Source organism: Xyrauchen texanus, chromosome 49 (genome assembly GCF_025860055.1).
Source record: "Xyrauchen texanus isolate HMW12.3.18 chromosome 49, RBS_HiC_50CHRs, whole genome shotgun sequence".
Classification (NCBI taxonomy): Eukaryota; Metazoa; Chordata; class Actinopteri; order Cypriniformes; family Catostomidae; genus Xyrauchen; species Xyrauchen texanus.
In genome coordinates, this window is record NC_068324.1 from 9752383 (window position 1) to 9777475 (window position 25093).

Consider the following 25093-nt stretch of genomic DNA (forward strand, 5'->3'; position numbering starts at 1 on the left):
TCCTAAGTACTTTAATGAATATAGTGCCATGGTCTATAAATCACAGTATTACCTTGGTACCATGAACAAAGTCTACTGTGGTACTTTTTGGTACTTTTATGTCAGTGTAAGCTGTATAGAACATTACAAATCAGGCTTTCAGCACTAGCACTAGCATAAACTCGCAGCTCTACCCTTAATAGTCCCACTGCGGTCATGGCAGACAGAGAGATGATTGGCTGTAGTGCTTCAAGAATTAGGGGGAAGATTGACATGAGGTGGAAGACAGACTTTAGCTCTTTGAAAGGGGAAGATCGAGAAGATTGTAAAGGCCTTTCATTTGGACTTTTTAGAAGCATGCTTCACTGGATTCCTAGCTGAAAGTAATTGATGGGGGGGTGGGGGAAACTATTTAGTTGGAAAGCCAGAAGGAAACCCCAATCGTGAGCCTGGCTAAAGGACGGCCATCAGAGGTGGGCAACGGTGATGAGAAGAGGGGCGGTTTGTTCCGCCACAATGTCCAAAAACAACTGTTGTGTGTGTGTTGAGTGTTGAGTGTGCTTTAGAAATACATTTTACTTACTACTTACATCAAAAACACTGGTGATAGTTGCTGAAAAAGATTACTCTTACAAATAGCTGGGGGGTGGAGTTAGGAGGGATCTGGCACATCTTTCGGGTCAGAAGGTCTTTTGTGGCCTTTTTTCCAGCCCATTTTGAAGAGAAAAAGGGACGATACCTGCATGTCTTAGAAACAATTTTTTGTGGTGGTGATGACACTTCAGTTGAGCTACAGCATCCTCTCATTCTGAGCCAGAACTTAGGTCGAAAACCCACTTCAGTGCTAAGAACATAGCAGAGGCATGCATTTTGATCTTCCTTCTTACTTAATAGTGGGTGGAATGTCGTTTCTGGCCATTTATTTTAAGAATTGTGAGCAATACTTTCATCGATTTTTGCAGTGGTTTTGTTTGTGCACAGATGTTAATGAAGGACCTAATGGCATGCTGGTTATGAGCATTTTTCACTGTTTCAAAGCAGTGTGCATACCATGGTCCTTGCCATGCAGTGTCAGAAATAAACTTTTTATTAAGGGGACTAAAATAACTTTTTATTTTATTTAAACCTTTATGAGGATTTTTTTTCCAACCATATAAACACTAACAGCATGTCATCTATTTATGTCAAAAACCTTATTTAAATTGAATAATTTATTTGAAATTATTTCTCAATCTCATAAATCTCAAAATGATGATGTCATTTATTAAAATCAAATCAACATAAAATATGAAAGTAGATAATGCACAAGATATCATAACACAATAAACATCATGCACAATTGTAAACAATTGGTTTATTTCAATATAATTTGATCAAATTATTTTTTTATGAATTGTTTTAGGATTCCCTCTCCATCTCCAAAATCTCTATTTAACCCCTGCCTAGAATAGAATGTTATGAAATATATAAAATGTTAGAGAACAGAATAAAAAATTTAAATGATAAATCACCACAGGGGACTTTTTTGCTCCCACACTTAAATATGTTGGCCAATTTTGTTGGCACAATTGTTTTGTGGTCAGGATCAGACAGATCCATTGGTGGCAGATATGCAGTCATTGTACACTCTTCTGGGCTGCTGGATTTGATGGATACTAGATACTAGATCTCTCTCTCTCTCTCTCTCTCTCTCTCTCTCTCTCTCTCTCTCTCTCTCTCTCTCAGCTCTGTACTCATTAGAGTGCTGCATAAACAGATGTTGATTGATTTATGTACATCAGCTTTAATTAATTATGCTATGTGTCATTCAAGCAAATTGATGATTTCAATAACTTTTTCCATTCGGTTGTCAATTTTGAAATGAACCACAGATAAATGTACTGGGGAAATTTTGTGAAACAAAATATTGTGTTCAGTATTTCAGACCTTCATCGTATTCACTATTCACTCAAACTAAACCTCCATATTCAAATATGGTGTCAGAGATCAAGTTTTAAACCATTCATATTCATGAAACGAAAACGTATGCAATAATTCAGATGAATCATTCTGAGATAATATTAGTAACAGTTAGGCAACTCTTAAAGGGTAATTGCCATAGTTGTGCAAGAGAAATGGGTCTTCACTTTCCTTGTTAATTTACTAAAGGAATTATATAAATAATTCCTTATTTATATAAAGGTATTTACATAGTAATGTATGCTAATTTGCTCTACTGCAAAATGTTTAGCTCAAGCCTGTGCAACGCTGTAGAAGCACATTAACTGGACACATTAACTTTGCAGGAAGTTTCTTAGCAAAGTGACTTTTAAGAAAGTGTTTATATTATGTAACTAGCAAATACCACTAGCAAACGGTTAAACCTCACATACTTACCTTATAAACCTTCATATAAGAAGGCACTGTAAGTACATACAAAGTGCTAATTCAGTCGCATTGTGATACAAGTAAAGCATTGCATTTGTCAACAGTTTGCAATGTTGATAAAAACAAATTACAGTAGAAATGACACTGGAGTACATCAGTTATGCTAGTATAATAAACAGACATGAAATGTAGCCTACCTTTTTTTAATGTTCACAAGCTTATAAATTGACATGATGTATAATAAAATCAAATAAACATTCACATTTTTAGCATATTGGCTTATAAATTGAAAGCTTCTGATTTGATAAAAATACAATGTATCACTGTTCAAAAAGCTTTCACAGCATTAGCAGAGTATCACAACAGCTATTGTTAAGAACAGTCCTGAACTTTGAGCAAATATTGAAGGATTTTTACCAGTTTTATGGACCATATTGAAACATGAGGGCTCCCGTTTGTAAGGTTTCCAAATACATTCCACAAGTAAAGTGGTTGCATGCCTTTACCACTGTTCACCTGATCATGTCAACTCTCGAGATTTTGTATCATTTCACATTTTATTTGGCCAAACTGGACATCATGCTACCTAGCCTGTAGCAAATCTGTAGGATATTTGCTGGCCTGACAATGAAGAATTGCCTGCGAGGAGGCAGCAATAAGCAATGCGATTAGATATCTGATTTGCATGCTCATTACATGTCGAGGTATTGCTTCCTTTACGAGATTAAAACAATGAATATGCATCACACAACCCTGAGGGTGATTAATAAAAATGCATGTGAGTGTTAAACGTTTATTTTAATAACCTTTACCTCAACACCCAAATGACACCAGCACAAAGAGACTCAATAGTACCCACACCTGTTGTTTGTTAAATGTGACTAAAATTCCAAATGAATTGCCCTCTGGTCCAACAATGCAATCAATAAGCATTTACGTCTCAACTTTTCGCTTTGGGGCTTCGTGGTATGGCATTTGAAAAACAAAATGATTAAACATTGTTTTCTTTTTCCCAGCATAGCCTTTCTTTAATTTTTTTTTTTGTTTAATCATTTTATTGAACGTAAAGCATGGCTGATTTTTTAGAGTGGGAGGTATCAGACTGTTCTATTACAAGAAAAACTAATTACAAATAAGATACAAAAACACCCATAGAAAAGGAAAGTCTCTGGTGCTTCAGAATATGAAATATAGTGATTGTTAACATGTGACTTTTGGTATGCAAACTAAGTTTAGAATGATTTGTGCTTGGAGTCATAGAGAAGTTATTTTCATTGGAGTTATTAAGTCCTCAATATCAAATTCTCAATTTATTGCCATCTAAGGTGTATATGAACGTTATCTAGTCTGTATGGTTATCAGTGTGATGGAGACTTCGTTACATCATCATCTTAGCTGGTAGTAATTTTAGTTGCAGCACATACTGTATATAAATTAATATCTGATCATCTTATCCTCTGTGCATGGCATCAATCTCCTAACTAAGGTCTCTATGTTGCCTTGTTTCTGGTTAGCATACACGGAAAAGAAAAAATCACATTAGATCTCTTTAACATCTCATTTGTTTCTCTTAGACAGCAATTAGATTAAATTGAGAGCAACATTTTGTTTAAGACTTGCTTTTGCCTTCTCCTGAGAAATGACCATTGTAATCTATAGACGTGTCTCCACTATAGTTTCATAAGAGATCTCACACAATGTGCTCTAAATTGCACATACTAAAGTCTGCAATCAAAAGTCAAGAGATTTAAATTTGATCTCAAACATGTGTCATTAAAATCTTACTAGAGTGTATAACTATATACTAGATTCCACAATTTTCTTATTTGTTTCTACTTTTATTTCTAATAAGGAATTTTAAAAGAACCATCTGGGACAAAAGTTGATACTTAAAATGAAACATGGCTGAGAACTCCATGAATTCATATGAGCTATAACCTCTGAGCAATAAAAATTTTCTCTGACCTACCAACATAGTCTCTTGATAACTCGTACAAGATGGCAAAATCAAAAGATATCATATGACTCGTCCTTTTATTTCCATAGAAACCAAATTCAGCTAGCCTCCTATCCAACACTTGGAAACATTAAAGGAACATGAAAGAAAGCTTTTTATACAGCACAGATGACTGTTCTGTATTAATAACCTGTCACAGAATGTGTCAGGAATTAGGACCCAAATGCATAATACATTTTATTGAAACAACTAAAAACAAAACAGGCAACACAAAACTCTCACGAGGGAGAGAAAACAAATCAAAACATAAACCAGAGTAAAGGTAATAACTGGGACGAACAGGTACGGGAACAGACTGACTTCTAACAAAACTAACAAAATGATCTGACGAATACAACAGGGAAGAGGGCACAATATATAGAGGCAAATCACATGAGGAACAGGTGAAGGCAATAAACATGACATGGACTAATGGCACTTTTCCACTGCATGTTACGGTTCGACTCGCCTCAACTCTAACTTTATGTTGCATTTCCACTGCAGTTTAGTGCCATCTCAACGTGGGTGGGATTATAGGCTGGTCATCATAGTTGTGCCGCCTCTACTACCGTGACATCATCTTAAACACGACACAAACGGATCAAAACAATAACACGACCGCTAGCTGCTTGCTCATTGTGCTGCATAAAGCAGTTGTTGCATGGTGATTTTACACAAGTGTAACAGTTAAATTGGCCTGGTTGTTTTAGAAGCAAGCTTCCAGTAGCTGGTCAACTAAATAAAGTGAAGCTTTCAAGCACAATATAGAGTTAATGTACCATCCTCCATCATGGCTGAGTCCAGGGCACTCTCCCTCCCATTGCTCGGCGGTTTAGTTAGCGTCCATTTGGTCGAACCACTTCCAATTTTCCTTGATGGTTCTGTAGTCACTTTTAAAAAAAAAATTACTTTTCCCTCTCATCTGTGCGTCCAACAGATGAGACACTTCCTGAAATACATTTTTGTATTGCTCGTTGCTAATGAGTGGACCATCTGCACCTGGTTTATTGACCACGGCGTGGTTTTGCGCACAGCCATTTCTTTTTTCACAATCCGAAAGTCGTGTGAACAAATGATACTGTTATCGCTGTTGCTAACTTTAAAACTAGCGGGTTGATGTCACATGTTGGAAATCCAGTGAAGCTGGTAGTGACGATTCTCCCTGACCAATCAGTGATCTGCAGGATTTTGACGTCACATTTAGTATCGGCTCGGCTTGTTTGGAACCTTGACCGAGCTGGTACTAAAAAAATTTACCAGGTACTATACACAGTGGAAAACCCCCAAAAAGCAAGCAGAGTCGAGTTGAGTCCCGTTGTCCATGCCCAAAAGTGTTTTCAAGTGGGGGGATCACCAAACTAGGTCGCTCAGCCTTAGAGCCCAGGGCAACCCCGGGCAGCCAAGGGCCCCTGGTAGTCAAGGGCCCCTGGACACTGGCCCCATTGGATCAGTCGGTAATCCGTCCCTGCTTATGCCATCCCAGAAGTGTATGACATTATTTCATCTGCTGAACACAAATTAAGATTTTTTTAGATTAATTTCTTTTGGTCCGTACAAGTAAATGGGTGTCAAAAACAGATCACTTTCCCACGTTGTGGGAAACAGATCACTTTCACATTCTTCTTCTTGTGTTTTTGGTGATTAACATTCTTCATGCATACCACCCCCTACTGGGCAGGGAGAATAATTTCTAGCAAAAAAGGACTTTTTTGATTCTCACCCACACCTTTCATACCACTTCTGAAAATATGGATTAAAACACTAGAGTTGTTTGAATTACTTTTAAGATTCCTTCATGTAAAAAATATGGCACCCGTTCACTTGCATTTTATAGAGCTATAGAGCTAAAATATTCTTCTAAAAATCATAATTTGTGTTCTGCAGAAGAAAGAAATGTATACACATCTGGGATGGCATGAGGGTAAATGGTGTGCACTTATATAGTGCTTTTTTAACCTCAGCGGTTTTCAAAGCACTTTATGACTCATTCATCCATTCACACTGCCATGCAAGGTGCTAGCCTGCCATTGGGAGCAACTTGGTGTTCAGTGTCTTGGCCAAGGACACTTCGGCATGTGGAGTCATGTGGGCCAGGAATCGAACCACCAACTCTGCGATTAGTGGCCAACCCACTCTACCACCTCAAGTAATTGGGTAATTAATTGATTAAGTAAATTATGACAGAATTGTATTTTGTTTCTTTGGTGAACTATCCCTTTAAGATTTTATGATATTTTTACTGGAAAAAAAGACAAAAATTGTTGCTGTGTTGGTTACAGATTGGATTTATGAAGAGTGTAATAACAGTGTTGTTGGTTTGTTTATATTCATTTATGGGTTTAAAAAACATTTATTTTTTGTACAAGCCAAGATAGAATTTTTAAGATTCATCTGGGTTGACTGGGTAGACTGAGACTGGGTTGGACCCATGGTTGTAACCACTATAGACATTGAGGGGGACATGCCCCCCCATATTCATAATAGTGGTCTTATTACAATTGCCCCCAATCTTGAATACCGGTATGTGGATACATCCTTTGTTGGACCTACAGTTAATCTTTGGATTTCTTTGTCCTTGTCTACTACATTCATAAGTCTGTTATGGTCTGATAATGCCAGTGTTTCTTACCTGCACACTTTGTTTACCTGATGCTTTGCCTGGGTTTCATTGTCCTGAACTTCTGAATTACATTTTTTGTTGGGCAAGAGGGTTCACTGGGGCTTTCGTTAATCCTCTATCTTAATTGCTTGACTCGGTTACCTCATGTGTCACTTCCTATTAGCTGAATTTGGATGTGTAATGGGCGGAAGACAAGATAATTACAGTGAGATGGCTTGGGTAGTGCACAACACAGAGGAAAGGTTATTTGCATCTGTATGGAGCCTGGCTGCCATAGAGGCACAAAGTGTCACATCTGAATGTACTGCTAATGCATTTAGCTTGAGTTAGACATGCAAGCTGTGCTTTCTTAGCCAGCCTCCCAAGTGGATACTTCATGAATTCAAGTTGGATCTGAATCCTTTTTATATTAATTAAATGCTGAGTAATTTCACTTGAAAGGTATGGGCTGCTCTTTGGTTCCCTGTGAAAATCTAGAGTCCCTCATTTTGAAAGGGTTAGTTTACCCAAAAATGAAAATTCTCTCATGATTTACTTGCCTTAAGCCATCCCAGATGTGTATGACTTTCCTTCTTCAGCAGAACCAAAGTGAAGATTTTTACAAGCAGATTTTAGATCAGTTTATCAGTCTGCTGGCTATTTGATAGTCCAAAAGGCATATTTATGCAGCATAAAATTAATCCACACAATTCCAGTCAATCAATTACTGAAGCAAACCGATTGGTTGGTGTAAGAATCAAATCGATAATTTTAACTTTATTAACTTTAAACCGTTGCTTCCACTCAGCACTGTGTTTCAGTTTGAAAAGAACTAACTCTAGCGTGACGTGTATACATCTTTTATGTACAAAGCGCACGCTTCCGACTTCGTGAACACGCCATTGCGCTTACATCACTGATGCGTCGACTGCTGGCAGGAAGCGATTTTTTTAAAGTTAATACATTTTAATTATCTATGTATTTTTTCACAAACCTAACGATTTGCTTCAGAAAATATTAATGATTGACTGAAGTCGTGTGGATTACTTGTATGCTGCCTAAATATGCTTTTTGGACTGTTAAAGAGCCAGCAGCCTGATGGCATACATTTACATGCATTGTATGGACAAACTGCGCTGAAATCTCCTTATGAAAATCTTCATTTCGGTTCTGCTGAAGAAGGAAAGTCATACATCTGGGATGGCTTAAGGCAAGTAAATCATGAGAGAATTTTCATTTTTGTGAACTAACCCTTTAACCTAGCTTGCAGTGTTTCGATAAATTAAAAATATCAACACTTAAGTAGTGTGAATTTACTCTTTTTCCAACCATGAGCAGGGTGCCGTGACAAAACAACTGTTTTCAAAGGAATAGTTCAGCCTAAAATGAAAATTCTTTCATATTTTATTCACCCTCATGTTGTAAACCTAAATGACTTTAAGTAAAGTACGGACGATTTGAAATATATTTTTTGGGTGATCAACATTATGCCACAAATGCTGTTCATCACAATTTTTTTTAAGCTAGTTAGTAATTTGAGTTTTTTATTTTTTATTTTTTATTATTGCTTTTAGTGAAATGTCATCTGTTTAAGGTTCAAATTGACTACTACTATGAGTAGTTTATAGCTTGGCGCTATAGTTTCAAAGTAGTTTCTCCAACATAGCTAATTTGATAGATTCCTAAATGTTTTTGTACAGTACTCTTTTTGCAGGAATTAAGGGGGTTCCCATTCCAACAACTACTAAAGTTGGAAAGCCCCCCTCATGATTTTTATAAATGAGTTCATATTCACACAGAGCCTATTCCAAGTAGATAACAAGCAATTAAAACTCTGAATAATGTTCTTAAGGAAGCTAATCTACATTTCAATGATCCATTTCATTTAATAATCTTTTTGGCACTCAGAACAGGATTTATCAAATTTATCTTGCTGTGTCAAAAGATTGATTTTGGAAGCCCCATGAACAAACTAACTTCTGGCAAGCCAACAATCTTTGGAGAACGTATTGGAAATGCATTTGTGATTATTCACTATGAGTGGGTCTCACCTCCACCCACCCTAACCATGTTCAAATCAAGATTACATGAACTCCAGTGTGTTCTCATTTTACAGATGTGCTACAAGAACTCTAGAGGAACTTTGTCGTAAGTCCTCAAGCTAGCTTATGTCAGCAGGTCCTTTTCCTGCCAAGTAGGTCTAATGCCTGAGCTGGCAGGAGGTCGGAAACTAATTACAGAGCACAGGGCAAGGAAAAGTCAACTAATTTTTTTCTACCTCCTTATTGGTGGTAGCACTCCAGACTGCTGGCATAGCAACGAAGAATATCGAAGAATACGCTGTTTCTATAATTGATTTGTCGACTAAAGCTCAATAAACTTTGCAAAGTATCTACTCCTGAGGTATTTTGAACTCAAAACACAGACTTTAAATGGACTGTTCACCTAAATATATCGCACAAAACTAAAAAATAAGCCTGGAAAAGGTTTCAAAGCCTAAAAGGTCAATTAAATGATGCATCATGATGACCTGTGCATAGAAGTGCCAACCAAGATGCAAAAATTGGTAACTTTTAAAGATGTAAAGAATTTAAGGTGACAACTTCCCAAGTGATAATACTAGGAATTTTTACCTTGGACTTGAACTTGTCATTACGATGCACAAATGAGAACCATTGCTCACGTTGCTAAGCTACATGGCAACAGCTGGAGTTATTCCCCTATTTGTTTGCCTAATTGGATTGAGTCGAAGTCCATGAGCTAATGAATGGTGGAACAATAACACAAATCAAGTGATACATGCTTGCATGTCTTCTTCGTATAATGAGGTGTAATTGAAAGGACAGATGACTGGATCTGGCTTTTTAGAGTCAATTAAATTTGTTATGTGTTTAATAACACATCTGTTGAAATTCATTTGAACACAAATAAAGCAACATAATTGTCTCTTATAATCAAGTGTACAAGTGTGGTGAAAAATTCTAAGGAGTTCATTTTCTGTTCTTGTGATATTAATACAGATGTAATCAGAATTTAAATAGAGTATATGCCGCTATCTCTTCAGATACAGTACAGTAAAGTACTGCCTCAAATTTATACACAGAGAAAATGGCTTTAGCTACAAGTATTTTTTCATAATGTTCATTCTGTACACAGTTTGAGACGTAGAAGAAGTATGAAACTTAAGTAGTTACTTTCAATTTAATGTCATTGCTCTCTAGGAGATATTCAATAGATGCCTTTTTTATGGGTAGAGCTAGTCAACAAGAATTGTGTTGAAATCAACTGGAAGTTGTTTTTCATGTGTTTTTACCACATCTCATTGGGTTAATCAGGGTTGACGGATTGACAAAATCTTCTAAAATATGAATAAATACAAAATTTTATGGACAGCAAACAAACGCGAACTAGTCACACGTGTCAGTCGAGTTCAGTGGACTAAATCATTGTTTAACCAGCTCAAAATATAATTCAGCTTGAATCACATAATAAAAAGAAGCATTTAAATCAGGGGTGTCAAATTCATTTTGGGGAAGTGCCAGATTGGACAAAATTTCATCTTGTGTGGGTTGATAATTTTATTTGTTAAACTTTGTTGTACCCATGTGTTTGTGTATGCACATAACATGCTCTTCTGAAGTTAATAAAGTCCTGGATCAACAAATATGGTAAAACAAAAGGGAGCACATGAAATTTACTTATCTTAAAGGCCTTTAGATTAAACATACAAAATTAGTAATTAAAGGCTATTTTAAGCTTTAAGCTAATTTTACTTTTCTTTCCTCAAATCTTTCTTTGGGCTGCATTGGTCTCCTTCGTGGTCCATATTTAACCCACGGACAGTGACAACTCTGGTTTAATTAAATAGGTGTTTCACTATACACTGAAAAAAAATATCTGTAATTTAAATCGTAAAAGACTGTAAAAATGTTACAGTAAAAAAATCTTTGGTTAACGAATATTTACCGTAAAATACAAGTTAAAAAGCTGTAATATATTTTAAAAGACAATACCTGTAGTTTTATGTTAAAATGTTGAAAAATTACATTGTTAGATGTAAAAAGAATGATTAACAGTTACAATTTATACTATGTTTATATTAAGTTATTTTTTTAAATACAGTAATCGGGCGTTACATTTAATTATAGTTTATGGAAATAGTTGCTGCTTCTTATTTTTAATATCAGTTGTGTACTTTGGGGTGTTCTGTGTTATATCTGATGTAGTTTAGTTAATGTTTATTGCATAATTTTAATTTCACATGTGTTACCCTGATGGGGTTTAGTGTTTGTGTGAGTGACACTGAGCACACTGTCTCTACATGTTTATTGGTCATTGCTCCATTGTCTTTATGTGCCCTTCTGTAATTACTATGGTGATTAACAATTCATTATAAAGTGAAAAGCTGATTTTTACAGTTTCAGAAGGTTAATATATTAAGTTTATCATTTAATAATATAAACGATGGTACTGTACCATAAAATATACAGTAAAAACAACAGTTTTAAACTGTAAAATTTACATGTTGTTCTGTAAAGTTGTTTACATTTTTACAGTATTTATCTAAGAGTTCTGGCAATCACAGCTGCTTTTTTTTTTTGTATGGATTGTATGGACTATATATAATGATGTTTGGATTTGACACATTAACATTGGCAAAAATTAAGCAGCATGACATTATTCTGGTTTGGTTTAAATTGAGCAATATAAATAAAATGAAAAAAGTTTAATTTTGTTCATTATTGCCCTCTACCTCATTTTCTACAGCCTTTCTCTGCTCTTGTCTAAATCTGTCATTCAAACTTCTCGCCCCGCTGCAACTGTGAATAATATCTTCTTAATTAGTCATCCCAGATAAAGCTATATTTTTAATTTATTTTAATCAGAGTTAAAGAATGTTTCCGAAATTTCTGTCTGTTATCGCTGAGACACTGTGAATTCTGGTGAGTTGTGACATCCTCTTACCTGCAGGCTGTTTCACTTCCCTCCCCCATAAGAGTGACAAAGAATGAATGACTGAGAAGTAAGAATTTTATACTGAGGTTGTCCACTGAAACAACAACGAACTGACTTTGGTCCTGTGAGGTCCCAAGACACCAGTCCCTTTGGAGATCTCCTCTTGTCGCAATTGCAATATGTTGAAATTACATTGTAAGCATGAAAATGTCACAATTGCATGATATTGTTGAAATTACAAAAAAGAGCATTGTAAATAAATGTTCATAAATTGCAATAGAGAAATCTAATGCACTGTGACTAGTATAAAACTTCAATGCTGCAATTTTAGGTTGCACTTTGTTTTAGAGTTCATGCACTTTCTGTACACTTACAGTGTACTTACCCAAGAAAGTACTGAGTAATATTAGGTAACTACATGTACTTAGGTTAAGGTTAGGGTTGGGGCAAGGTTAAGGGTTAGTACCTAGTAAGTACTGAAGTTGTTGTAATTATATAGTACGTAAATGTAGAACAGTACTGTAATATAAAATGCTACCACACTTAGGTTTTCTGAAGTTACTGTTAGTGTTGAGGAAAGACTAGGAACAGATCATATTTCTAATTTCTTTGTTTATTTTACCTTGTTGAAAAAGCCACTGGCTCACATTTATAATGATAATTTTAAATATCAAAATTCTGTCATGATTTACTCACTCTCAAATAGTTCTAAACCTGTATGACATTATTTTTTGTTGCGGAAGACAAAATGAGATGTTAGGCAGAATGTTAGCCTCAGTCACCATTCACTTTCATTGTATGAAAAAAAAATCAATGAAAGCAAATGGTGACTGAGGCTATTATGGACACAGAGGTTATCTCTGGCCCTGATTATAAGGTTATAGACAAAATTGCAAACATTTGAAAATTAAAAATAAATAAATAAACGCTTGTTATATAATTGTCCTGATTTCTTAAATTAGAAGTACTGTACGATTGACTAAAATCCATAAGGCAGCCTTATACAGTCTGAGAGAGAGAGAGAGAGAGAGAAAGAGAGAGAGAGGCTGAATGTTATCTCATTTTCCCCTGTTTTGCGTTTCCAGGGATTACATTAAAGCCTGGATGGAGCCCCAGTAAGAGTTAGTTATTATTAGCTCAGCTCCCTCTTACATTTTAGCTTTATTACCGTAAACACAGTCAACCCGTCTTCCACTGTAAACAGCACAACAAAGGACTCTCAACCCTGGATGAAATTATGAGCTCTTTTGATGTTGCAATCTTGAGTTTGATAAAAAGGGACGATCAAGCTTTGTTTTCATTCGTTTGATCTAAGTCATTGTTGTGTTGCTTGACATCCCTTTCAAGTCAGAAATATTAATTGTGTCTTCACCTGTATGTTAATTCTCTTTCAATATTTTTAAGTTATGATTTAGAACTTTACATGAAAAGCGGTGAAAAGCGGGATTGATCAACCACGAGGAATATAGTTACATACTTTAGGGTAAAATACATTTGATAGTGGGGTCCAAAAATCTGAGACCACTCATTAAAATGCTTCTATTTTTGAATTATTTTATACAATTTCTCTTTCAATACACTTTAAAATATCAGCATAATAGTTTGGATAAAAAGATTAAGTGAAAAACATGCATGAATCTCAGAACTTCTCATTATTTGGGGACTTTTGCTTTAATGACAACATGCACCCGAACTAGCATGGACTCATATCTGAGGATGTTCCAAAGAGCATCTTGTGTGCTTCAATGGAACAAGAAAATCTGACAAAAGACTTAATGTCAATGTCACAAATATGTGCCCATTTGATTAGTGATTTAGATATAGTTCAGATTCTTAAATATTTATTCTTCTTTTTATCATAGCATTTCTTGATTTTTGCATTTGATACATTCTAAAAACTCCAAATTTTGGAGCCCTTTGGACAGGAATGACAGCAATCTTTCGGAAGTGACAAGTAATGAATGTGAGAACATAAATGTGAAGTCTTAGTGGAGTTTGTACTTTAACTGCAGATTGGTGCTCTAATCATTATGACTCAAGACCATGGCTTTATTTTTAGAACTACTTTCATTGAGAATAGGTGCAATCGATTTATCCTGATCTTGATTTTACAAGTCTCATAAGTCATTAACCAGCAAAGTTTAAGAGAGTAGCATTCTCATTAAACTTTTCTCCACTTTTAAACAATTCCAGATCTGTTGTTGATTAAATGAGTCTTTGTGTAATGGGCTTGAAATAACGGTGGGCTTTTTTAAATGGTGTGAAATCAGGTACCGTTCAACAGATCCAAGCAGAAGATTGTGAATTAGTTAACAACAGCCAATGGGGATTTATGCAGGCATCTTATGGAGTATGGCCAATTAAAAATAATGCCTACTAAAAAGAAAAGCAGAAGAACTGATTCATACATTTAACAATGCTACATTTCATTACATAAAGAAAAAAACAGAAATATAAAAGAGTTAAAAAACTGTAAAAACTTAAAATAACTTAAAACTGTAAAATAGAACCCAGAGACAATGTCCAGTTAGATGAAACCATTGTCTTGGCCTTTTACAAGAAGTAATGGGGAAGCCAAAATGTCATTCAAACTTGAACTTCAGCATTTTGAGTGCTTTTCAGAACTTTTTGTCACTTTTACCATAAACTTAGGCTTATGTTTATTATTTATACATTTAAATGAGCTCTTTGACATGGTGATGATTGTTTGTTTTTCATAGTATTTTTAAGAATCTAAGCAAGCAACTGTTTACGGCTGAACACAACAGATTTTATATAATAAAATACAATATGCAGACCCATGGAAGCCTCAAAATTGTGATTCAGTATTGTTAGCTCTGACTGACACACTCTCAACACAACTCAATTACTGCCACCGCGCTGTGCTCTGTCCACCTGGCAGACACTGATGGACATGTCCTGCGGGAATTGTGGTTGTGGGCGGCACTGGGCACAATGGTCAGGACAAGGTCAAGGTTACTGCTGATTCAGAACTGAATGGCAACACAAAAGCCTTGTAATGTACTAGGACTGTTGAAGGATTATTCTAAAAGGGGTTGGGTTAGGGGTTTTTGTGTGATAAGTAGCAACGACTCTGGAAGAAAAGGTGTTGATTGGAAAAAGCGATTCAGAGGAGAGCTTCATTGCACGGTTGCCGAGTTCTAGATGGCTGGTAATTGCTGTTTGCCAAATGAGTGGCACTTCTAGAAAACTCAATATATTTCATTGTCACTGTCTATCTACTCTCGTTTATGTATGTGCAATAGGTAAGCGGTTAAAGTTTGGCTGGTTAGCATGGTCTAGTTAGCCTCTGCTGGTAGATTACATAACTACACCATTGTGGAAGCAATCTTATTCTAGCAAATTTCTCTATTGACTGCCATTCAAATTAGTCATGTATTCTGACCCTTTTTTTTACTTTATTTTTTAGTTTAGTTTAGTTTTTTGAAGCTTACATATAAATCACAGATATTTAATTATTATAGAATATTGGATATTTTACATTACTGAAATCATCTATATTCTAGTATAACTGTAAAATATGCTTAAATTAAACTTTATCTGATTTACGGACCATTTTTCTTCTGACGTTATTGCAGGCGTGATTCAATAGCAACAACAACAAAATCAACAACACAGATGGATGATGCCAGGATCGGAGCTACACTTTTGTTAGGGTTGTCTTGCACAAACTGTGGATGCATCCAAAAACATGAGCAGCTGCCTTGCTGCCTAATCTGTTAATGGCTTAAATGACAGTGTTTTGGATGAATGGGACTTTTAAGTAAACTGAACTTTATTTTAAACTACCTCCTTATACAACCTTCGAATGCAGTAGTTTCCAGTTTTTGGATGCAGCCTGTGTCTTCAGGTTACATTTGCTGCAGCCGGAGTGAGTGGAGAGAGGAGGTGGTCAGCCTACCATGCAACACATGTTGAACTCCACGGACAGCATGTTTAAAATGCTATATAAATCAATTTATCAACACAATCTTTTACAATAAAGGCTTGTATGACTCAACATTAATTACTTTACTGAAATAGTCACTTATTGACTTAAAATATATGTCTTGATTCAAATTAACCATGTAATAACAGGCAAGCAATACTTCCCTTATGTAAACTAGATTTCATGATGGTTTATTTTATAGTAAAGGTTTTTTTTTATATAAAAGAGCAAATTATACTCTCAATAAACATATTATTATTTATATCATAATCCCAGGAAATCTGATGTAGTAACCTAGATATGACTTTATTTTACATAGTCACAGTGCAAACAGTACAGATGCAATGGAATCTCAAAGCGTGTCTCCCGATGAAGTCACTTAGGATACTTTGTTGGTTTTAAGTTATTGCTGTTAAGAGAACTGTAAAATTAGTGCAATCCTCTGTGTAGCAGGCTAGCAGCTTCAAGTTTATTTACAAATGACAGCTGCCGACACCTCAAATTTCTCAATGCTTTGTGTATCATAGGTTTTTATGCCTCAAAAAGTACCTACCCTGGAGTAGAAGCTAAAAATGTACATTAAAACAAGGAAAAATACCTAAAACAGGCTGCACTGAGAAAGGGCCTAGTATTCCAGAAAACCTTAACAAAAATTAGTATGACTCACCATGCACTACACAGATTTTTGTCCAATCAAATGCTCTCTAGAATAACAGTCATTCTGTTAGGACTGTGTATCAATACAGATTTTGCTGTTAGATTCTGATTTTGATTTTATTTAATTACGATTATTTAATTTGCAGGGCTCTATAATTGATCAACTGATCAAACACAAAGCTAAGACATACTGTATATATTAGACTATGCAAAAATGGTCTGACTGTCCTGCTGAATCAGAAATATAGTAACTTCTTCCTTCTAGAGGTCAGGAATACACAGGGTTGGGGAGTAACAAAAAACATGTAAAGGGATTATGTATTTAAAATACAAAATATAAGTAACTGTATTCCACTACAGTTACAATTGAAATCATTGGTATTTATAATACAGTTACGTTCAAAAATTATTTTGATTACTTACGAGATTACTTTGAATTTTATTGTCATTTGTTTAATTTAATATTTAGTTATTTCAGATGGAAAACATTTATACATATAAATGATGTGATCCAAAGTGCATTTGAACAGCGGTGAAACACTTTCTTATGATTTGTTACATTCATACGAGCAGACAGAAGTAAGTTTGAAGTGAGTTTGGAGCAGAAGAAATAGAAATAAACCTTGTGTAAGTTGTCAGCTTTACGCTAAGCTAAAATGCTATTTCTAGCCATTTTACATGCACTTTACCAGGCACGATCATATTTTTTTTATCAAGAAAATTCATGCTGGATCATAATTTCTTTTTTTCTAGAAATACCTTTGATATTAGGGCACAAATCGTATTTTGATAAAAAATATTTTTTTATTGTTTTTCTGTAAAAATATCTAAAAATCCTTAAAACAAGATCAATTTGATCTATCTTGTTTTGGAAACAACACTGCATAAGATATTTAGGTTTTTCAGAGAATATATTTTTAACATGTGTATTTTGTCTTACTGTACTGGCAGAGTTTTTATAGTCAAAAGTTTTTTACCAGTGCTGAAGAAGTAATCCAAAGTATTTAGAATACATTACTGACCTTGAGTAATCTAACAGAATACGTTACAAATTACATTTAACAGCATTTATTCTGTAATCCGTAGTGGAATACATTTCAAAAGTTACCCTCCCAACCCGAGGTGTGCATTTATGATTAGCTCTTTATAAGCATGGAAAATGTGCTGCTCATCAGGACTAATTGGATGTAGGCTCCGTTAAATTATAGAAAACTTAATATATTTAATCATATTGCTCTACTGACAAACAACACCATGTATTAACTGTAAATGTTTAGAAATAAAAAGATATCTTCAAGATTCAGATTGTTTTGTGTATAGGTTGTTCCTATTGCCCTGTTAAGAAAATCAACCAGTTGTTGCCTTGCGATCGACTGGTCCATTTAACTGCTGAGCAACTGCCATTGAGATTAATAAAAAGGCTAACAGATAACACTCTCAGTATTATAGACCTCCCTGGCTTGTCAGTCAGACCATGTGCTCTTAAGATACTCTTTTGAAGCCTGCAGAAATGGAAAGGTATATATGACCTTCCCCGAGGCATTTCTCATGCAACCCTCTGAGAGTACGCCAGCCCCTCACCGAGACCCTGGGCTTTTCGGCAGTCACACTCCTCTTCCTCCCATCCTTCGTTCCTCTCCTCTTCTGTCTCGCTCCATCCCTCCGGCAATTTGGTCAGGGTCAGTTTGGGGTGAAAGCCTGTGAAGTGTAAAACCCGTTTTCAGAAGCAGCAGCCTGGGACCCGGAGTAACACAGTTCTCATTTGCTGCACAGCAAGGATGGCCTGCAAGTGAATTCACTGTCACTCTCTCTCTCTCTCTCTCTGTGTGTGTGTGTGTGTGTCAGGGTTATTGTAGTTTTTAAAATGTAACTGGTTTTTGTTTTGTTTATTGGCTTTCAGTTTAGGGATGGATGGATGGATGGATGGATGGATGGATGGATGGATGGATGGTCAACAGTTGTCCTCTTCCTCCCATGTTCTCAGAAGTGAAACACTTGAAAGATTGAAAATGAATATAACTGTCATTGGCATTCACTTGGTTGTATACAGACATTTCTGCATCCGTAAATCAAACACTGTTTGGCCAGATGCGTTTGACCAGTGTCTGAATTTGAAAAAGTGAAAGAGTTGCCAAAGAAGCAAGAATCAGTTTGTGATCAACACATTAAAGAAATGCCAAAAGTGTATCGCCTCAAGGTGATAAAAGTCGAATTGGTGAACGAAGGCTTCACAGAAGCCTTTAGGGAGTTGTAGACTCTCTCAAATGTTGAAAAATTGTCAGTCAGCCATGAACAAAATGTCTGTCTTTTTTTCCAAAGCTTCTACTGTAGGTACAACCCTTCTTAAAAACCTTCAAGGAGGTTGAAAAGCTTCAGAAGAATGTAGTGTAACTGTGTCAGGATCACATTTTGGCACTGACTGTGCTATTATTTCACACCACTATCAGTGTTTACAGTATGTTCAAAGCACTAGACCGTTTTTGTTTTTCGGTTCACCGGGTTGGGGATTTACTTTGAAATTTCACTCCCATGTTGTCAACCTAAGTAGAACTGAAGTCCATATTTGGCCCATTTTTGCCAGAATTACGAATTACTTTCTGGTTCGAATGTAAGGACTAACTTCCATTGAAATCAATTCAGCATTCAGCAATAGAGAGTTGGGCCATAAATTAATATCCTCAAGCATGTGTGGGGACCATCTGCCTCTCTGAAACATATTCATCAATTTGGCCAATTAGTAGATTAATTGCTTAATTACTGTGATGCAGCTGTGCATTTCTCTCCTAAATGCCAACAACACCAGAATTAAGTCTTGGAGACCAGTTCACAGATTTTAGGCTGGAATCCTACTTTTGGATACCTTTGTTCACTAGCACCTGTTTATGAACTTTTGTTGTAAAGTGGGTTTTTGTTGCACCAGTTAGTGTGTCAATAAATATAGAACTCAAAATGTATTTTTTGACCTGTGTGGCATATGTGTAGAACAGTATTTCTAAGGGTGAATGTGGCAGCAGTGAATTTACTTTTAGTTTAGTGACATTAACTTGTTTTGTATTGGTTCTCTGATTTAACATAATTCATGCACCCCATTAAGAATGTACAAACTCAATTTGTATGTCTCTTTGATGTTAGGCAGCAAACTGTGAGCACAGTAAAGTTCCTCACTGAGCTTTGCATCAAAAGAATGTTTGCCACCAGCATGTTAATTTTTCAACAGTCATTCTGCCACACAGTCTCACCATCATGGATGATTTGATGAAAGCATTTTTGTAAGGCTATTTGTAATGACCAGTCTATATGCACCAATAACGTTTGACCTTCAGATTCAGATTTATTGAAGCAAGAATATTGAATATATAGGAATATGTAAAACTACATATTTTTCCAAATCAAATAGAATAAAGTAGTCGATGGGTTGCTTGAATGACTAGTCAATTCCTTAGTTCCTTAATCTGTTTTAAGGAAACGCTTAATAATTAGGCTTTCAGCTTTATCCCACCCTGATCAGAAGTGTTTCTTATGAGACATTCACAATGGATGTGTTCTTGTGTTCAAAAACAGCTAGACTGAGCTGTTTTTAACTTAAAATGTCATCCTCAAAATTTCAATGCTTATGGCGTAATGCAATGGACAAAGATGTCCATCTGCATGTGTATGCTGTAGCGGCAGCATTTTAAAGGGGATTAATTTAAAGGTGTATATTTTCCTAAGAGTATTGTACAGTGCCAGCTGTTTAATAGCTAAGGCACAGCACACTAATTAAAGCACAGCTGCTAAAAATATCAAAACTTATATAAGAAAAACTAAATCTACCAGTTAGTCTAAATCTAAAAATCAAACTAATCTACCAGTTAGTTGTTGGACGACTTGTTGTTGTCGACCATCATTGCTCATTCGTAATTAAAAAGTTGGAAATAAATGTTCAAATCTGTCAGGCTTGGTTAACATATGAAGACTTACTAAGCAAAATATTCTACATCTCAAATCAACAATGTTTTTGTTTCATAGCCATGGCCTAAAGCTCCGAACACATTGAGTTGTGGTGCTAATGTAGAGATTTGGGTTCAAATCTGAACTGTGTTGTGCCCTGACCCATTTCCCCCTTCCCTTTTGCACATTATTTACTGTTTTCTCTCGATTTTCACCTTCAATAAAATGGCAAACCCCCCCTGAATTAAACAAATACAAAAACAAAACAAAAAATGTCTTTAGTAAATTCCACTAAGTGGAAGAATTTCAACTGTAAAGAAGGAGATAATAAAAAAAATGATACAGTTAATGGTCACTTCCCCATGGACAAATTGAATTAAAAATATCTTTGATTTTCAAGGCCACTAAGCGTGTGATTTGAAAGGGCTTTTTCTGTCTCTCATGCAGTGAATTATTAGACAGAGGTCTATATTATGAATAGATGTGGCTCATACTCCATTATCCTTGAGTATTGTGCCTGAAAATGTCAGCTGGAACAGGTATCTTCAGGATCCTGGCAGCCGGAGAGCCTGTCAGAATGTTTGAAAAGATTGTCAGCCACTTCTTTAAGCTTTTAATCTTGTGTTGTGATTGCAGTTATATATAAGCCCATTGCATCCTCAGATGAATAAGTAGATGGTTTCTCTTTCTTTGTCTCAATCACACACACACTCTCACTTCCTTTGTCTGTGTATCAGTTTTTGTCTGTTACTAATGGGGTTTTTATTGTAGTTGTTTCTTGCACAGCGTATGTGGTTCTCAATAAAGGATTACATGTTTTATGTCTTTTTAGCTTGGATTCAGGTATCACATACAGTAACAATGACAAATATAGATCAACGAGAAGGACAAGGGAAAAGAGCTGAATTCTTAAATGTACAAATAGAAATGGAGTGTTGTTGTGAAAAGGAGTGCAATACACTATTCTACCATGTTTTGGGGACAGTGTATAATCATTTTAACAGTCAATATAATGTGAAGGCTGATATCTTTATTTAACAGTTCTATTTCAGATATTGCCTTGCTGGGTCAAGTACTTGAATTAAAAACATGCTTTCCTCTATTATCGTATTATATTTTAATACTTTACAAAAATGTTGTATTCATTAACATTAGTTACTGTCTGTAACTGCATTTGGTAATATGAACTAACAATGAACAATATTTTTTCTCCACTAATTCATCTTGGTTAATGGTAAAACTAATACTAAAACATTTTGAAAATTAAAAGTTGTAAATGTTAAGTAAGGGACAATGTGTTGTTAGCCGGTTGTTGTCCCAAAATAAACTAGACGCAAAGCAAACGGGTCTTTTATCAGCCTGATGAGGTTCATTTTGCAATAGCAACTGTTTGACTGTACATTATCCCACTTATTACATGCTAATAACCAAATAAATTTATACTTGAACATAAAATATTGATTTGTGTTGAAATTATGTAATTATGTGAGAAGAAATAAATCACTGAACACCTGAAATACACCTCTGGTTTGCGTTGGAGTTCTGTTGGTGTTTTTCTTTTTTAAATGATCATCTCACTCATTATCCAGCCTATTACGAGACTACTTGCCAAATAAACAAATGAATGGAAATGAAACATTGATTTGTGTTGAAATTATTGTATTAGCTTACTTGTAGAGATTGCACATTGATCTAAGAAGCAGGAACAATAGGTTGCAATACCCGCATGAGCAGTCTGATACATGGATGTGCGTTTGTTACTCAGCAATATCAGAACGCTTGATGGAGTATTCCAGAGAGCCCTGAAATAATACTAATTAATGCATTATGATCTAACATAATCTAACAATGAAGATTTTTTATTTTATTCAATTAGCATTAAACAAAATTAATAAATGGTAAATGGTCTGCACTTATATAGCGCCTTTTTAAATTAAAATTGCTATACACTGCGCCTCATTCACCCATTCATACACCAATGGCGGCAGAGCTGACATGCAAGGCGCTAGCCTGCCATTGGGAGCAACTTGGGGTTCAGTGTCTTGCCCAAGTACACTTCGGCATGTGGAGTCGTGTGGGCTGGGAATTGAACCGCCAACCCTGCGATTAGTGGACAACCCACTCTACCACCTGAGCCACAGCTGCCTAAATGAACAATATTGCTTATTGTTAGTTCATGATACCTAATGGTAACAAATATAACTTTATTGTAAAGTGTTTCCAATATTTTAATAATATTGTATAAGAAAGAAATCATTCAAATCAACCTCCCCTCTTTATATTGGTGGAAAGAGAGGCAAATTGACAAAAATAGAACACAAAATAGGAAAAGTCCTTGCTGTTTTGTTTCAACTCACTTGACGTTCTATATATAGAATACATGAGGATGCAATAAAAATTCAAATTCTCTTTCTCTCTCTTTGTCTGTTTCTCTCTTCTGTCTCTCTCAGGGTGATGAAGTTATGACAGTTATCAAAACCAAAGCCCAGTGGCCTGCCTGGCAGCCTCTTAATGTGTAAGTCTCTGTTCTATAGTTTTATATTCATACATATATATATATATATGCATTATTTACAGTGGGCTCCAAAAGTCTGAGACAACATTGAAAATCTTGCATTCAAATTTAATTTAAACCTGGAAATAAAATAAAAAGTTTTAGGATTTTTAACAATTTAGAACAAAGAAATGTTATGATGTCCAATGGCCTTGTACTAAGTTTCAATTGAACCATACATGATGCTTTTTAGAATATTCTCAGATCATGCTGGAATAACTTGGATCCTCAGGTTTTGAAAAAGAATTTCTTGTAAATTCAACTTTTCCCCTTAAATTGCTATGTTGATAATATCATTTGTAATGAAAGAATTTGTATTAAACTAGTAAAAATCTAAATAGACACATTTTCGTTATAGTGATCTCAGACCTTTGGACCCCACTGTGTGTCATCAGCTTTCAAAAAGCTCCTTCTTGAAGAACCAAATTCTTTGGATTTTGGAAACCCCATCATAGATCCAGAGAGATTTATTCAGACCCAGAGGATTTCTCTTGCAGTACGTGTCAATGGTCTTCCTCTCTCCTGGGTGAATATATCGATAGAGAACAACAAGGGCTGATTTACGGGGAAAAAATAGACTTTTTAGCACCTGCTGGGTATGTAGATGTTTTGTTCCCCCTCACTAATTAGGTGGTTAATATTTTATGTGCGGTTTTGTTTAGTGAAGGCTTCCGTTTTTTGATGAGAGTAGCATTTCCCCTGCGGTGCTTGTGCGATTGAGGTTAATGGCCTCCCTCCAGCTCCAATACATCAGAACATTCTCTTGACCTATTTTAACATCATACTGTCAATTACCACAACCAATTTACCCCATGAAGAGGAGAAGGTATGGCAGACACTAATTATTTCTACCCATATGTCAAGCATACAGGCAATCTATCCTTTATGAAATGCATGTGGTTTCACTAAAGTTTTTTTAAAGAAATGAAAAGGTCATTTTTGTTTCAGTCATTTTAAAATGGCACTATACATTGAATGTTTATTCATGATGTCAGTTCAAAGCAACTTTGAATGGAAGCAACTTGCAGAAGAACATTTTACATGAATTGTGAATCAGCGCTGCTCTTCTGGCAGATGAATCTCATGGTTTGAGATTACCTGCTTAGCTTGTGATTACTGACTTTTTCACCAGAAGGGCTGGAGTTATGACTTGCTATTGTCATGTTGATATTATGTTATTAGTTTAAGTATTTATAAACTATATACAGTATATATGCTTTAAGAAAGATAATCAACACTCTTAATTACATATTTAAATATGATTATTCAAGTGTTTTATCCACTATACATTAATGTTTGCATTGTACTATACATAATAGTTTAAGAGGTGCAACTCTTGAAATGGCTGATATAGGTAGTAAAATTTAAATTACAATTGGTACATTCCAAACAACTTTAGATTAGATGTATATTCATGGGTATCTATCTTGTACCTATAGTGGCTTTTAGATGCAAATTTAAATTGTACACTTAAACATATGCTAACAATGGAAATTCACATCAACTTGTGCATTTCTGTGACTAGTGTGAAAGTAGAAACAGCAGAGTTAGTTAAACATCCATTAGGAGAATAATGTCCTGTCTCTGCTCTCTTGCCGCTGCGAATGATTGAACCACCATAGCTTCCCCACAGCCAACACTCACGTAACACAGCAGGACCTTCTTTCTGAGCTCACGCATATTGTGTAAACACGCAAGGATGAATGACGCAAGCAGGGTTTGAATTATTTGAACTTTTTGGCTCACCGGCTACTGTGGCTAGTAGTTTTCATGGTCGCTAGCCACTTTGTATTTCACTAGCCAGAATCCCCCACCTTTCAAAAAGTGATAAAGATAACTAGAGACTGTAACTGCATGCATTTGTTTGTACATTTGATTTAAACAAGAGGATATCAGAGTTCGGCAGGCCCAGGGCTGGACTGATAATCTGGCATACCGGGCGTTTTCCCGGTGGGCCGATGCACTTTGAGGCCAATCAGAGGCCAACTGGCCATCGGGAAAACCCGATGGAAATAGGCCACGATAAGCTAAAATGAGCTACCACGATATGCAGAAAAGGACAGCGAGCAACCCCCTGGGAAGATTTCTCTTCCCAGTCCAGCCCTG

The 25093-nt window shown here is 35.7% G+C and overlaps 1 protein-coding gene across 1 annotated transcript in view; it reads left to right on the forward strand.

Moving 5' to 3' along the window:
• Positions 1 to 25093, forward strand: part of LOC127640415 (spondin-1-like) — an 86254-nt gene that overhangs the window by 37733 nt on the left and 23428 nt on the right. Inside the window, exon 7 of the mRNA XM_052122965.1 lies at positions 22884 to 22948. Coding sequence (XP_051978925.1) covers positions 22884 to 22948 — 65 coding nt within the window. The remainder of the gene's footprint in view (positions 1 to 22883; positions 22949 to 25093) is intronic.